This window comes from Cyrtonyx montezumae, unplaced genomic scaffold (genome assembly GCF_038088225.1).
Source record: "Cyrtonyx montezumae isolate F1298 unplaced genomic scaffold, pur_monq_1.0 scaffold_1, whole genome shotgun sequence".
NCBI lineage: Eukaryota > Metazoa > Chordata > Aves > Galliformes > Odontophoridae > Cyrtonyx > Cyrtonyx montezumae.
In genome coordinates, this window is record NW_027071825.1 from 3,159,756 (window position 1) to 3,174,257 (window position 14,502).

The 14,502-nt window shown below is 50.0% G+C and overlaps 2 protein-coding genes across 2 annotated transcripts; both read left to right on the forward strand.

Annotated features, from left to right (window-relative positions):
* The first annotated feature begins 272 nt into the window (after positions 1-272).
* LOC136049669 (cytochrome P450 2J4-like) lies at positions 273-5,340 on the forward strand. Its single transcript, XM_065738114.1, has 9 exons — positions 273-534; positions 1,081-1,345; positions 1,446-1,595; positions 2,059-2,219; positions 2,733-2,909; positions 3,157-3,289; positions 3,748-3,935; positions 4,408-4,546; positions 5,023-5,340. Exons 1-9 carry the CDS (start codon positions 346-348, stop codon positions 5,196-5,198), a joined length of 1,578 nt encoding a protein of 525 aa, XP_065594186.1. The 5' UTR covers positions 273-345; the 3' UTR covers positions 5,199-5,340.
* Positions 5,341-6,632: 1,292 nt separating this feature from the next.
* On the forward strand, positions 6,633-14,399 carry LOC136049663 (cytochrome P450 2J4-like). Its single transcript, XM_065738101.1, has 10 exons — positions 6,633-6,865; positions 7,071-7,266; positions 7,800-7,962; positions 8,170-8,319; positions 9,742-9,902; positions 11,115-11,291; positions 11,551-11,683; positions 12,020-12,207; positions 12,672-12,810; positions 13,579-14,399. Exons 2-10 carry the CDS (start codon positions 7,078-7,080, stop codon positions 13,752-13,754), a joined length of 1,476 nt encoding a protein of 491 aa, XP_065594173.1. The 5' UTR covers positions 6,633-6,865; positions 7,071-7,077; the 3' UTR covers positions 13,755-14,399.
* Positions 14,400-14,502: the final 103 nt, after the last annotated feature.

Here is a 14,502-nt window from a genome sequence, read left to right on the forward strand (position 1 = left end):
CTCGCCCCGTGAGTCAGAGGCTTTGCGGGAGCTCCGTGCAGCCTTATCTCGCGTCCCTTGTGGCCCGGCTCTGCGTGGTGGGGCTCGGGCAGGAGCCGGCACCGGCACCGGCACCGGCACCGGCACCGGCACGGTGAGGGAGCTGCGGGAGCTGCGGGGCTTTGGGATGGCAGCCGTGGGAGATGGGGGCACGACGGGGAGGGAGCTGCGGGTGCGCTGCGTGGTGGGTTGTGTTGCACGAGGTGACATGGGAGATGTGGCTGAGCGTGAGGAAGCAGCAGCCCAAAGGCAGCCCCGAGGCCAGGCCAGCCCGAGCCCCTCTGTGTGTGTGCCCACAGCTGCACCATGCTGCGCTTCCTCTGGGACAGCATCTCCCTCCAGATGCTCTTCGTCTTCCTCTTCGTCTTCCTGCTCGTCTCTGACTATATGAAGAAGAGAAAGCCGAAGGACTTCCCTCCTGGTCCTTTTTCCTTCCCATTCGTGGGAAATTTGCAGTTTATGTTCACGAGTGACCCTGTGGCCACAACACAGAAGGTAAGGTGATTTTTAGCATGGGGAGGTCACCAATGCAGCCCAGCCCAAGTCCCATCGAGTCCAATGGCCCTCAGGGAGCTTTCTATGAGTGGGAAGGAGGCTGGCCCATGATCAGCAGCAAATTTGATATTGTTTGCCTTTATATGCAGAGCCCCATCCTTTGGGCAAAGGGCATAGCACAATGCCATGGCTTCAATTGCAGCTGTAGGTGGGTCTGATGGGAAGGGAGTTAACCAAGAGCAGAAATTCTTGCTCAACAGAGTCTTGCATAATGTGCAAAATACATCCTGGAGGGTTTTACACCAGCTCCTGATCTCTGATTTAGGAAATGACAAATAGGATGACGTGTAATCAGGACAATGTCTTTGCACTTTGTGCAACCACTCTTCCTCCTCTCTCAGGCTCTACATGCCCTGTTTCCACTGCAAGTCTGCCTCTCCATCCATGCATGTGGAGGATAGCAGGGCTTTCCCTCTTCCAGTAGAAAATGTCATTACAAATCAATCCTCGTTTATTTATTTACTCATTTATTTACCCCTTGCCCAGCTTACTGAAAAACTTGGAGATATCTTCAGCATGCAAGTAGGCAGCCAGTATTTTGTGATCATAAACGGACTTCCACTGATCAAGGAAGCCCTTGTAACCCAGGGAGAGAACTTCATGGATCGCCCTGAAATTCCTCTTGACAAAGATATCTTCAGCAAATTGGGTGAGTTATCAATTGAGATACCTGACATGCACTGTCAATATTTTCACCTTTCAAATATGCCAGAAGGAAAGCGGGAGGCAATGACATGGCTTGGCATTCATGGTGAGCAGAGGCCCCAGTGTGCTTGAGCATCCCTTATGAAGGTCAGCATCCTATAACTTCTTCCTGTTTCTGTGGGCTCACTGTGAAATGCTTCTGCCAGGGCTGATCTCCTCCAGTGGACACCTGTGGAAGCAGCAGAGAAGGTTCACCTTGACCACCCTGCGAAACTTTGGCCTGGGGAAGAGGAGCCTGGAGGAGCGGATCCAGGAGGAGTGCCGATTCCTCACGGATGCGTTCAGGGATGAGCAGGGTGAGGACCACTTCCCTCAGAAGTTGTGCTGAAGGCAGAATCCAGCTTGGGCCATTTATTTTCCCCTGTGCTAATGCCTGCTGAAAAATACCTCATGTTGCAGGAAATGCCAGCATCCCAGCTTCCTTCTTCAGGTGTTTCTCATCATAGTAACAGATAGGATGCAGCTAGGTTACACCCTAAGCATTATTCTTTGCCTAGCTTTGGTCTATCACTTCATTTGAGACAGCTGGGAAATTCCACAGGCTTGTTAACACCAGTCTTCCCAATTAATTCCATAGGTGTTTACTCTTCTGCAGCCATTTCAAATCTTCATTTTCAGTATAAACAAACACCTCCAAGAAGGTGCCCTCTGAATACCATTCATTTCTCTTGTTGAATATTTTCCCTCAGATGATGGCATTTTCTTCCCCTTTTCTATGGAGATGGGAAGAGAATTTATTGTTCCCTTTTCCTTCTCCAGGAAAACCTTTCAACCCTTACCTTAAAATCAACAATGCTGTTTCAAACATCATCTGCTCCGTCACCTTTGGCAATCGCTTTGAGTACCACGATGAGGACTTCCAGAACTTGCTGCGGCTGATGGATGAGACTGTTGCCCTCCATGCAACAATAATGAGCCAGGTACAGCCCTCCTCCTCCTGACAAACAAACCAAGTGACCTCACCTGCTCCTCATACATCTTGCCTTGTAGGCACTTCAGCACTGATGCAGCACTTCTTTGATCACTCACTGATAGTTTTATATGCTTTCCATTTTGTAGACCCCAAAATCTCTCTTGGGGAGATTATAGTTAGGTGGAGCACTGAACAAATTGAGAATATGCATTGCCATTCCCCACACTGTGTAGATCAGTCAGTAATTTCTTTTGGCCATATTTTCAAGCTATGCAATACGCACATTGCTCTTTCCCCACACATCACCACTTCTACCCACTAAATGCCAGGCTCCTTGGTGAGACTCAGAGGAACACTCGCAGTGTAGATACCAATCCTCTGCCAAGCTTATCTGGAGATAAGTTAATTCCATCTACTCCTGCAGTATAAGGTTGTGGCATTGCAGGCCTTTCAAATTCTGAAAGCATGAGGGATTTTTCAGTCCTTAATTCAATATCCTCTTCTTGTTTTCTCTCCAAAGCTGTACAATGGTTTCCCATCCATAATAAAATACTTCCCAGGATCCCACCAAACCATTTTTAAAAACTGGAGGCTCATGAAAAGTTTTGTGTTCGAGAAGATCAGCAAACATAAGGAAGACTTGAACCCCTCAGAGAGCCGGGACTTCATCGACAGCTACCTGCAGGAGATGGCCAAGGTCAGCAGTGTGGAGCAAACCCTTCCACAGTGGGGATTAGAGATCAGGAGGGCTGAGAAACCATTCAGATTCCTACCTGAGCTGCCGGTGTGTTCATTTGTGAGCTCAGGATGGACAATGGGTTTGGGGCAGAGCATCCATTGGAGGGATGGAATACAACTTATGCCAAAACCCTTGGGGTAGAACTGCATGGGGTGTCGAGAAAATCTTCACTGTTCACGTGGCACTAACACGCCATTTTCTGAAGCCTAATGGCAGTGACTTCCATGAGGAAAATCTGGTGGCGTGTACTCTCGACTTACTGTTTGCTGGGACTGAGACCACATCCACCACCATCCGCTGGGCCCTGCTGTTTATGGCCGTATATCCAGAGATTCAAGGTACAAGCAGCAACAGGGCTGTACTATTCCTAGTTTTAAACCTCGGTAAGAGACTCCGTTTGGCTAAAAGGAAGAACAGGAATTCCTCCATACTCATTCAGATGAGGAACAAATGCCTTCTTCTGTATTCAGGCACAGGTCTAAGCCGTTTTAAAACTGTCCCTGGTAATTCTGTAATGCTTTAATTTGCAATGAAGAATCAAACATGGGTACTTACCCCATAAGCACTGGAGATCACTGATGGTTTTATAGCAGGAACAGAGGAAGCTCTGAAGAAAGCACATGGCCTGTTTATTAGCTGGAGTGATGAGCACACAGAGAGGTGCTACAATTCCCCTTGTGGTACATGATGGCCCTGAGATGGTCCTTTGAAGACTCTCACAGCAAACAGTTCATGGTGTCCCCAGGGGTTCTGTGGCTGTACTGCACCACAGCTGATCCCTGCTCCTTCCTAACAGCCCGTGTGCAAGCTGAGATCGATGCTGTCATTGGGCAGTCACGGCAGCCGGCCCTGGAGGACAGGAACAGCATGCCCTACACCAACGCCGTCATCCATGAAGTGCAGAGGAAAGGAAACATCATCCCTTTCAATGTGCCGAGACAGGCAGTGAAGGACACAATCTTGGCTGGTTTCCGTGTGCCCAAGGTAATGCCAATACTGAGCACTGAGTTGTTAGGAGGAGACACCCATTTTCCTGTTGCTTCAGGGAGAAAGCTGCAGCATCCCTACCCCTCGCAGAGGTCTTTCCCATGGGTCATGTTGTATTGCTGACAGAAAAGTGCCTTCCAGCATACTGCATCCTCCATGTCCAGGTTGAAAGCCATGGGGTGTGACATCCATACATGTCCTTGAGGAACAGAGCACTCCTCATGCAGATGTTTCTAAGAGGAACTTAGGCCAAAAAATAGCTGATGAGAGAAAAGTGTGGGCATATATTGTTGAAACATAAAGCAGCTAATAAATAGGAAAATACGGCCATGCTACTAGAGTAAAACAAAGGCTTGTAACCAATCTGACTATGAATGATCTTCATGGGAAGCAAAAGGGAGGCTGAAAAGCCCCCTTTGGTTGGCAGTGGCAGAAAAAGTGTACAGTAATTTTCTTCTTCTTGTATCAGGGCACTATTACGTTGGCAAATCTGTCCTCTGTGATGTTTGACAAGAAAGAGTGGGAAACCCCTCACAGTTTTAACCCCGGGCATTTCCTGAAGGATGGTCAGTTCTGGAAGAGGGAGGCTTTTATGCCATTTTCTATAGGTAAGATCTGCTGCAGTTTGATGCTTCTGTGCTGCACAGTGGAGACCCTGAGCAAAGCAGTGATGGAAGCAGCAGGCACTGCCTGTATCCATTGGCTGCACTGTGGGAAGTGCTGCTCACACACTGCCTGCACTGGTGAAGAGCAACCCCTTCCCTGCAATGAGCCATGGGAGGCACCTCACAGCACCACCACCCCCAGCTCTTAGCCCTTTCTAAACAAGCACACAGGGCTACAGAAGTGCTGGAGACCCCAGAAATGCACTCAGCAAGCCAAGAGCAGTGCTGTTTGCTCCCAGTCCCACATGGCTGAGGTCAGTGTGCTTTGCCACCACCACCACAGGGTGCCCTGTCCTGGCCGGCAGCTTCCTTGGAGAGAGTGCTTTTAGCATCTCAAATTTCCTGCCCAATCATTGCATACTTTCTCTGAGAAATCAGCTGGGCAGGCAGCAGTGCTGAATGTGTGGCTGTCTCTGCAGGGAAGCGTGCCTGCCTGGGTGAGCTGCTGGCCCGTGCTGAGCTCTTCCTCTTCTTCACGGCTCTGCTCCAGAAATTCACCTTCCAGGCTCCCCCGGACACCATCCTCGACTTCAAATTCACAGTGGGCATCACCATGGCCCCACGACCCTACAAGATCTGTGCAGTGCCTCGGTAGGGAGCTGCAGCCACTGCTCTCAGAAGGAGGACTTCTCAGCTCTGGCAGAGATGCACAGACTGAGCCCTCACCAGCAGCCATGAGCTCCTCAGCAGCTTTTCTCCTATCAAAGCAATTGCAAAGTCATTTCTTTTTACAAGCAGATCTTTAACGTTTTATCAGATGAAAAGACAATTGGTACAGGAAGGGTTGGGGCACTTTTTAGGCTTAGAGCACATCACTGTCAATGAATATGAAGCTCAGGAATTTCTTAATTCCATGTTGGATGGCTGTATTTCACAGCTGTGAATCAATACTAACAGAGAGCAGTGCCAGCCCTCATCTTACAACATCTGTGCAAGTAGTAATTGTGTCCTCCATTGATCTTAGGAAAACAGTTTGTTAAAAGAAAAATACGTGTGCTCTCTCTCTCTTGAACATTAATAAATCCTGACTAAAACCTTTCTGACGTAAAGCATTCTGCAAAAAGATGACCAGCACAGCCTTTCCAGCACTGCAATTTGGGGCAGCATGTGGTGGGGTGCAGAGCCATGTTGAGCAGCACAGCACCAGCTCTCCATCAGTAGAGAGGTGAGCGCTGTAACCTCAAGTGCCATTCATACAGAGCTGATGAGTTTCCATGACCCAAGCACTGTGATCAAACGAGCAGGAAAAACACCAAAGTTGATGGCTGCGTTCTGCCACAGCACTAACGCATGGCCAGCCACACAGAGGGAAGGGAGGGCCATTTCTGACATCTGTTTCAAAAAAATCCGCACCCAGAGCCATAGAAAATGCAGGTCCTGTTTCCCAGCATTAGCCAAATGATCTTCTTTTCCCTCCACTGAAGTGGAGCCTTCACCTCCACACTTGGGCAGGCAGCAGTGGAGAAGTCTGAGCCGGCACTGCAGAGCTGCCCAGGATGGGCAGGGGTGTTGAGCACGTTCAGTTGATGTGGATACACGCTGCCTTCTCTGAACTTCTGTTCACTTTGTGCACATCTGACCTCTGTTCAACTGGAATTTCCCTGTAACTTTATTGCCTCCTTATTTACACACTGCCTCCTGGGAGATAGTAAATGCTTGCAATCTTCTTTTCATCTGTATTTATTGTATAAAAGGGCAGAAGTGATGAAGACGTGTACTTCAAGAGCAGAGTATCCCATGTGAGTGCAGGGGAGCACTCGAGATTCCGCGATAAAGCAGTGCTCAGACATTTTCCAAGTTAAAGAGAAGGCCGCAGCAGCTTCTGTTATTGCGCTTCCGCATCTGTGCGGCCACAGCTGACGTCCCCACCACAACAGAAGCAGCCCGCACCGCCCAGCGCGTCACGAGTGGGGTCTGCGGCCGCGCGGCGCCACGGGAACACGGCGCTTGTGGCCCAGCAGCGAAGAGAGGAGAAGGGAAGAGGGAAGGGAAGGGAAAAGAGAAGGGAGGGGAGGGGAAGGGAAGGGAAGGGCCGGCAGCGGGGCTGGTGTCAGCGCCGGGGCGGGACGCGCTCGTCCCTACGCAGCGCTCAGCGCCGTCTGCACCCTGCCAGCACCGCCCCGCGGCAGCGGACCCTCGCCCCGAGAGTCAGAGGCTTTGCGGGAGCTCCGTGCAGCCTTATCTCGCGTCCCTTGTGGCCCGGCTCTGCGTGGTGGGGCTCGGGCAGGAGCCGGCACCGGCACCGGCACCGGCACCGGCACGGTGAGGGAGCTGCGGGAGCTGCGGGGCTTTGGGATGGCAGCCGTGGGAGATGGGGGCACGACGGGGAGGGAGCTGCGGGTGCGCTGCGTGGTGGGTTGTGTTGCACGAGGTGACATGGGAGATGTGGCTGAGCGTGAGGAAGCAGCAGCCCAAAGGCAGCCCCGAGGCCAGGCCAGCCCGAGCCCCTCTGTGTGTGTGCCCACAGCTGCACCATGCTGCGCTTCCTCTGGGACAGCATCTCCCTCCAGATGCTCTTCGTCTTCCTCTTCGTCTTCCTGCTCGTCTCTGACTATATGAAGAAGAGAAAGCCAAAGGACTTCCCTCCTCGTCCTTTTTCCTTCCCATTCGTGGGAAATTTGCAGTTTATGTTTTCAAAAGACCCCGTGGCCACAACACAGAAGGTAAGGTGATTTTTAGTATGCAGAGTGGGGCCTATGCAACCCAATCACATTCAAAGCCTATCAAGAGTGGGTTCTCCATGGATGAGCAGAAGTTTGGCCAGGGATCAGCAGCCAACATGGATGATGTTTGCCTTTCTATAGAGAGCCTCATCCTTTGGGCAAAGGGCATAGCACAATTCCATGGCTTCGATTGCAGCTGTAGGTGGGTCTGAGGGGATGGGCAGCTGGGAAGGGAGTTAAACAACAGCTGAAAATCCTTGCTCAGCTGAGTCTTGCAGAGCCAGGAGAATGCAGCCTGGAGGGTTTTACACGAACTCCAGAACACTGATAGAAGAAATGAGGAAACAGATTGCACACAGTTGATCCAATAGGTGTGCAATTACTCTGCTGCCTCACCCAGGCTCAGTGTGCCCTCTTTCCACTGCACGTCTTCTGGTCCCTGCCTGTGAATGCAGGGTAGCAGTGCTTTCCCTCTCCCAGCAGAAAAAGTCAATTCAAATCAATCCCATATTATTTCTTTAACTCATCCCCAGGTTATTAAAAAATATGGAGACATCTTCAGCACACAAGTAGGCAGCATGTCGTTTGTGATCGTAAATGGGCTGCAACTGATCAAGGAAGTGCTCGTGACCCAGGGAGAGAACTTCCTGGACCGGCCACAATTTCCTGTGAATACAGAACTCTTCAACAAATTTGGTGAGTTGTCAATGGAGACATGGACTTGAAACACACGGTCAAAGTGTTGACCAATGGAACGTGCAAGAAGGCAATGCCGTGGCTTTGAATTCCCACTGAGCAGAGTCACCAGAGTTGATAAGCCTCCTTTATCAAGGCAGATATCGTACAGTTTCTTTTAATTACTGAGGATATCTGCCTTTGCTCACTGTGCAATGCGTCTGCCAGGGCTGATCTCCTCCAATGGACACCTGTGGAAGCAGCAGAGAAGGTTCACCTTGACCACCCTGCGAAACTTTGGCCTGGGGAAGAGGAGCCTGGAGGAGCGGATCCAGGAGGAGTGCCGATTCCTCACGGATGCGTTCAGGGATGAGCAGGGTGAGGACCACTTCCCTCAGAAGTTGTACTGTTGGTAGAATCCAGCTTGGGCCAATTCAATTATCCCCTTGCTAATGCCTGATGAAAAATCATAGAACTATGGAATAATGGAGATTGGATAACATCTTTAATGCCATCTAGTCTGCCATAACCCAATCCTAGTATTCCCACAAACCATGTCCATCAGGGCCATATCTCCACATTTTGTGAATGCCTCCATGGACGGTGACTGTACCACATCTGTGGGCATCCTTATCCAATGTCTGACCAGTTATCCTAAAACTTCTTCCTTGTACCTAACCTCAATATCCTGTGGAGCAACTTTAGGCCATTACCTTTTGTCCTGTCACTGTTACCTGAGAGAACGGACACCCACCTCTCTGCAGCCTCATTTTAGGGACTCAGAGAGAGCACTAATTTCTCCTCTGAAACTCCTGTTTTCCAGACTGTGCAATCTCTGTTCCCTCTGCAGCTGGCCACCAGAGATGTGTTCCAGAACCTTCACAGCTCTGTTGTCCTGCTCTGGACACCTTGCCGGCCTCCATGTCTTTCTTGAAGAGTTCATAAGTTCATAAGTTCATAAGTTCATAAGGTTGGAAAGGACCTATAAGATCATCTAGTCCAACCATCCTCCTATCACTATCTCTACCCAACTACTAAATTAAGTCCTTTAGCACCACATCTAAACGCTTCTTGAACAGCGCTAGGGATGGTGCCTCAACCACCTCCCTAGGCAGGCCATTCCAGTGCCTGACCACTCTTTCAGAAAAGAAATGCTTCCTGAGGTCTAATCTAAATCTTCCCTGGCGCAACTTGTGGCCATTCCCTCTCGTCCTGAAAGAGAGGGGCCCAGAGCTCAACTTAGCTCTCCACGTGCAGCCTCACCAGTGCCAAGCTCAGTGGGAAGATCACCACCCTACTCCTGCTCAGTATACTATTTCTGACACAAGACAGGATGCCCTTTGCTTTCTTGGCCATGTGGGCACACTCCTGGCTCATCTTCAGCCAGCTGCCAACTATCACACCAACATCCCCTTTCACTTCATCTCACAATCAATGCTTGTAACCTGACAGCATCCAGGATTCCTTCTACAAGTGTTTTTCCCTCAGATTAGCTGATAGGATGCAGCTCAATAACACTCAAAACAGTACTGTTACCCCCCCTTTCTCAAACTGCTGAATTTGAGACCTCTAGAAAATTCCACAGAGCTGTCAGCACCAATGTTCCCAATTAATTCCAATGGTGTTCACTCTCCTGCAAGAATTTCAAATCTTCCTTTTCAGTGTAAACAACCATCTCCATGAAGGTGCCCACCAAGGACCACTAATTTCTCTTGTTGAATATATTCCCTCCGATGATGAATTTCTCCCTCTTTTTAGAGGAGATGGGAAGAGAATTGATTGTTTCCTTTCTTTCTACAGGGAATCCTTTCAACCCTCACCTTAAAATCAACAATGCTGTTTCAAACATCATCTGCTCCGTCACTTTTGGCAATCGCTTTGAATACCACGATGAGGACTTCCAGAACTTGCTGCAGCTGATGAATGAGACTGTTATCCTCCAAGGGAAGATAATGAGCCAGGTACAGCCCTCCTGCCCCCACCACAGATAGTGTGCAGATTTTCAAGGCCATTGTTTCTTTTCTGGCAAAAGCTTGAGTGCTTTCTTAGACGCAGAAAATATCCCAAGTTTCGAAGGGACTCACAAAGGCCATCAGGTCCAGTACCTGGTTCCACACAGGAACTCTGAAAATCCAAACCCTGTGTCTGAGGGCATTGCCCAAACACTCCTTGATTTCGGTTACATCGACGCTGTGCCCACTGACCTGGGGGGCTGTTCCATGCCCACCTTTACCTCTCAGCCAGACTGACCTCCCCTGTCCCAGCTCCATGCTGGTCCCTTGGATCCTCTTTCTGTCACCAGAGAGCAGAGTTCAGTTTTGCCCCTCCGCTCCTGCGATGTGGTACAGGCCACCATGAGGAGCTGGGGGCCACCATGAAGCCTCCTGTCAGTCTTTGTCATGGTGAACAAGCCAAGGGATCTCAGCACTGCTCATATGTTTGGCCTTTAAAACCAACTTTGTTGTGCTTATTAGGATGCTCTCTGACCATTTTATATCCTAATATCCTGCAGTACCTGCAACAGCAGACACAGTGCTCAAGGTGAGGCCATTCCCAAGTGTGGGGGTCTGGCCAAGCCCAGGAGATCTTTCCCTTTGCCCTGGGACCATGTGATTCTTCCTTGATGCTTCCTGAATGTGTGTCCCCACTCCATCCCTGTGTGAGCCCTTGTGAATACTGCTTGATCACAATGCCAGGCTATCCATCCCTGGCTGGTTTACACAGATTTACACAGAGTTGTAGGGGTTGGAAGGGACCTGCAGAGATCATTGTGTCCAACCCCCGAGTGCCTTTGGAAGCAACTGATTCCATAAAACGGTTTGGTCAGGCTCCCTAAGAGAGGTTGTGGAAGGAGCAGCACTAAGGTACAAGGGACATTTTTGCCATTCCTCATTCAGTTAAACAGGACAGATCAGCAGGTAATTTATGTGCAACATTCTCATTGCTCACTTTCCCCCCACTGAGTGCCAAGCTGCCTGATGTAACTCTGAGGAACGTAGAAGTTGATCTCACAGTGGAGGTACCAATCCTTTCTCATGCTCCTCTGGAGATAAGTTCATTCCATCTACTCTAGCAATATAGCATTGAGGCTTTGCAGGCTTTTCCTGTTTTGAAAACAGAAGGGGTTGTTTCAGCCCTTTCTGGAATTTACTCCTCTCTCTTTCTTTCCAAAGCTCTACACGTTTTTTCCCTCCATAATAAAATACTTCCCCGGATCTCACCAAACAGTTCTGAAAAATAGCAGCCTCATGAAAAGGTTTGTGTTTGAGAAGATCAGCAAACATAAGGAAGACCTGAACCCCTCAGAGAGCCGGGACTTCATTGACAGCTACCTGCATGAGATGGCCAAGGTCAGCAGTGTGGAGCAAACCCTTCCACAGTGGGGATTAGAGATCAGGAGGGCTGGGAAACAAATCAGATTCCTACCTGAGCTGCTGGTGTGTTCATTTGTGAGCTCAGGATGGACATTGGGTTTGGGGCAGAGCATCCATTGGAGGGATGGAAATGCAGAGGGACATTGGCTTCTAGGAAAACCCATGGGGCAGGACTGTGTCAGATTTGGAGGACATTCTTTCTGTTCATGTGGCACTAACACTTCATTTTTTGAAGCCCAAAGGCAGTGATTTCTGCGAGGAAAACCTGGTGGCATGCACCCTCGACCTGTTTTTTGCTGGGACTGAGACCACCTCCACCACTCTCCGCTGGGCCCTGCTGTTTATGGCAATATATCCAGAAATTCAAGGTATATGCAGCAACATGGCTGTCCATTTTCCTACTGTCCATTTTCCTACTGTAGCCTTTGTAGCTCGGTGAGAATCTCTCTTTGTTGAAAGGAAGGAAAAAGTGGAAATATTCTGCTTTGGAAATATTCAGGCCTGCTGGCCGTCCATCAAAGTCAACGGGGGCTGTGCACAGGGTCCATTTATAGCTGGAGTGACGAACACACAGAGTGATGCCACAAGTCTCATGGTTGACCTGGGAAAGTCCCTGGGGGACCATCAGAGTAAACACCATGAGGTATCCCAAGAAGATCTATGGCTTTTCTGCACCACAGCTGATCCCTGCTCCTTCCTAACAGCCCGTGTGCAAGCTGAGATCGATGCGGTCATCGGGCAGTCACGGCAGCCGGCCCTGGAGGACAGGAACAGCATGCCCTACACCAACGCCGTCATCCACGAAGTGCAGAGGAAAAGCAACATCATCCCTTTCAATGTGCCGAGACAGGCAGTGAAGGACACAGTCCTGGCTGGTTTCCGTGTGCCCAAGGTAACGTCACTTCTGCTCTGTATGGTGTGAGCAGGAGATTCCCATTTCCCCATTGCTGCAAGGACAGAGCTGCAGCATCCCTACCCTTACAGAGGTCCCTCCCATGGATCGTGTGGTTTTGCTGTCCCTACACTGCTGTCCAGCACACTTGTTCTCCATGCTCAGGATGAATGCAGTGGGATGCGGCATCCGTGCATATCATGAAGGGATGGAGCCCTCAGTGTGTGGATTTTTCATGGATGAACTTTAACCAAATTAATGTTCACGAGAGGAAAGTGGATATATAAGCATCTCACATGTAACTAGTAGAGATGTAGGAAAACATGGCCACGCATGGAGAATGCAACACATGTTTGTCAGATTTGACAAGAGATGCTGTTGAAGGGAAACACATCACAGGGTAGAAACACTCCTGCAGTTGGCAGTGTCAGAGTGAACACAAAGTCATTTTCTTCTTGTCGCAGGGCACTATTATGTTGGCAAATCTGTCTTCTGTGATGTTTGACAAGAAGGAGTGGGAAACCCCTCACAGCTTTAACCCAGAGCATTTCCTGAAGGACGGTCAGTTCTGGAAGAGGGAGGCTTTTATGGCATTCTCTATAGGTAAGATCTGCTGCAGTTTGATGCTTCTGTGCTGACACAGTGGGATGGGACTGCCAGCTGCACAGTGGAGACCCTGAGCAAAGCAGTGATGGAAGCAGCAGGCACTGCCTGTATCCATTGGCTGCACTGTGGGCGGTGCTGCTCGCCCACTGCCTGCACTGGTGAAGAGCAACCCCTTCCCTGCAATGAGCCATGGAAACCACCTCACAGCACCACCACCCCCAGCTCTTAGCCCTTTCCTCATGAGCACATGAGACTACAGAAATGCCAGAGTCCCCAGAAATACATTCAGCAAGGCGAGAGCAGTGCTGTTTGCTCCCAGTCCCACACGGCTGAGGTCAGCGTGCTTTGCCACCACCACCACAGGGTGCCCTGTCCTGGCCGGCAGCTTTCCTGGAGAGAGAGTGCTTTTAGCATCTCCAGCTTCCTGCCCAAGCACTGCATGCTTTCTCTGGTGCTCTGGCTCCATTCCATTGTGCCCAGCTGAGCACACAGATGCTGCACATGAAGCACTGCTCATCCCTGCAGGGTAGGATATAATGTGTATGTACCTGTTTACACATATGTACCCTCAGTTATTTGGGGGCAGAACACTCTACAGCTCCTTGGGGAGCTCAGAAGTAGGAGGCAGTACTGGCACTGGAAACATACAGCGGGCAAGGGGATGTGGGCAGAGTGATGTTCCCACAGGAGTTGTGTGCTGAGGCTTTTCCAGCAGGGGAAGCAGCTGGGCAGGCAGCAGGGCTGAATGTGTGGCTGTCTCTGCAGGGAAGCGTGCCTGCCTGGGTGAGCTGCTGGCCCGTGCTGAGCTCTTCCTCTTCTTCACGGCTCTGCTCCAGAAATTCACCTTCCAGGCTCCCCCGGACACCATCCTCGACCTCAAATTCACAATGGGCATCACCTTGGCCCCACAGCCCTACAAGATCTGTGCAGTGCCTCGGTAGGGAGCTGCAGCCACTGCTCTCTGAGAACTCAGCTCTGGCAGAGATGCACAGACTGAGCCCTCACCAGCAGCCATGGTAACAACCACCCCACAATTTTTGTTTCTTACCAAGCAATTGTAAAATCATTTCTTTCTACAAGCAGATCTTGCATAGTGTGTAAACTGTAAAAGACAGCTAATACAGCAGGGGCTGGGGCACTTTTTAGGCTTAGAGCACATCACTGTCAGTGAATGAGGAGCCTAGGGTTTCTTAACTCTCTTAACTTTCTTAATTTCATGCTGCATGGCTGTACATCGCAGCTATGAATCCATACTGGCAGAGGGAGTGCCAGCCCTCATCATAACTTTCTACATCTGCTGTACAAGTAGTAATTGGTGTCTACTTACATCTTAGGAAAACCGTTTGTTAAAAAAAAAAAAAATAAGGGAATACCTTGTGTGACCTCTGTCTCCTGGACGTTAATAAATCCTGACTGAAACCTTTTTGATGTAAAGCATTTTGCAAAATGATGACCAGCACTGCGATACCATCATTTGGGGGAGCGGGTGGTGGGGTGCAGAGCCTCGTTGAGCTGCACAGCTCCAGCTCTCTGTTGGCAGGGAGGTGCTCACAGTAACCACAAGGGCAGCAGCACAGGCAGCAGTGGGGAAGCTGAGCTGGCTCTGCAGAGCTGCCCAGGATGAAATGCAGGGGCCTTGGGCACGTACCAAGGCCGATGTGGATACACGCTGCCTTCTCTGCACTTCTG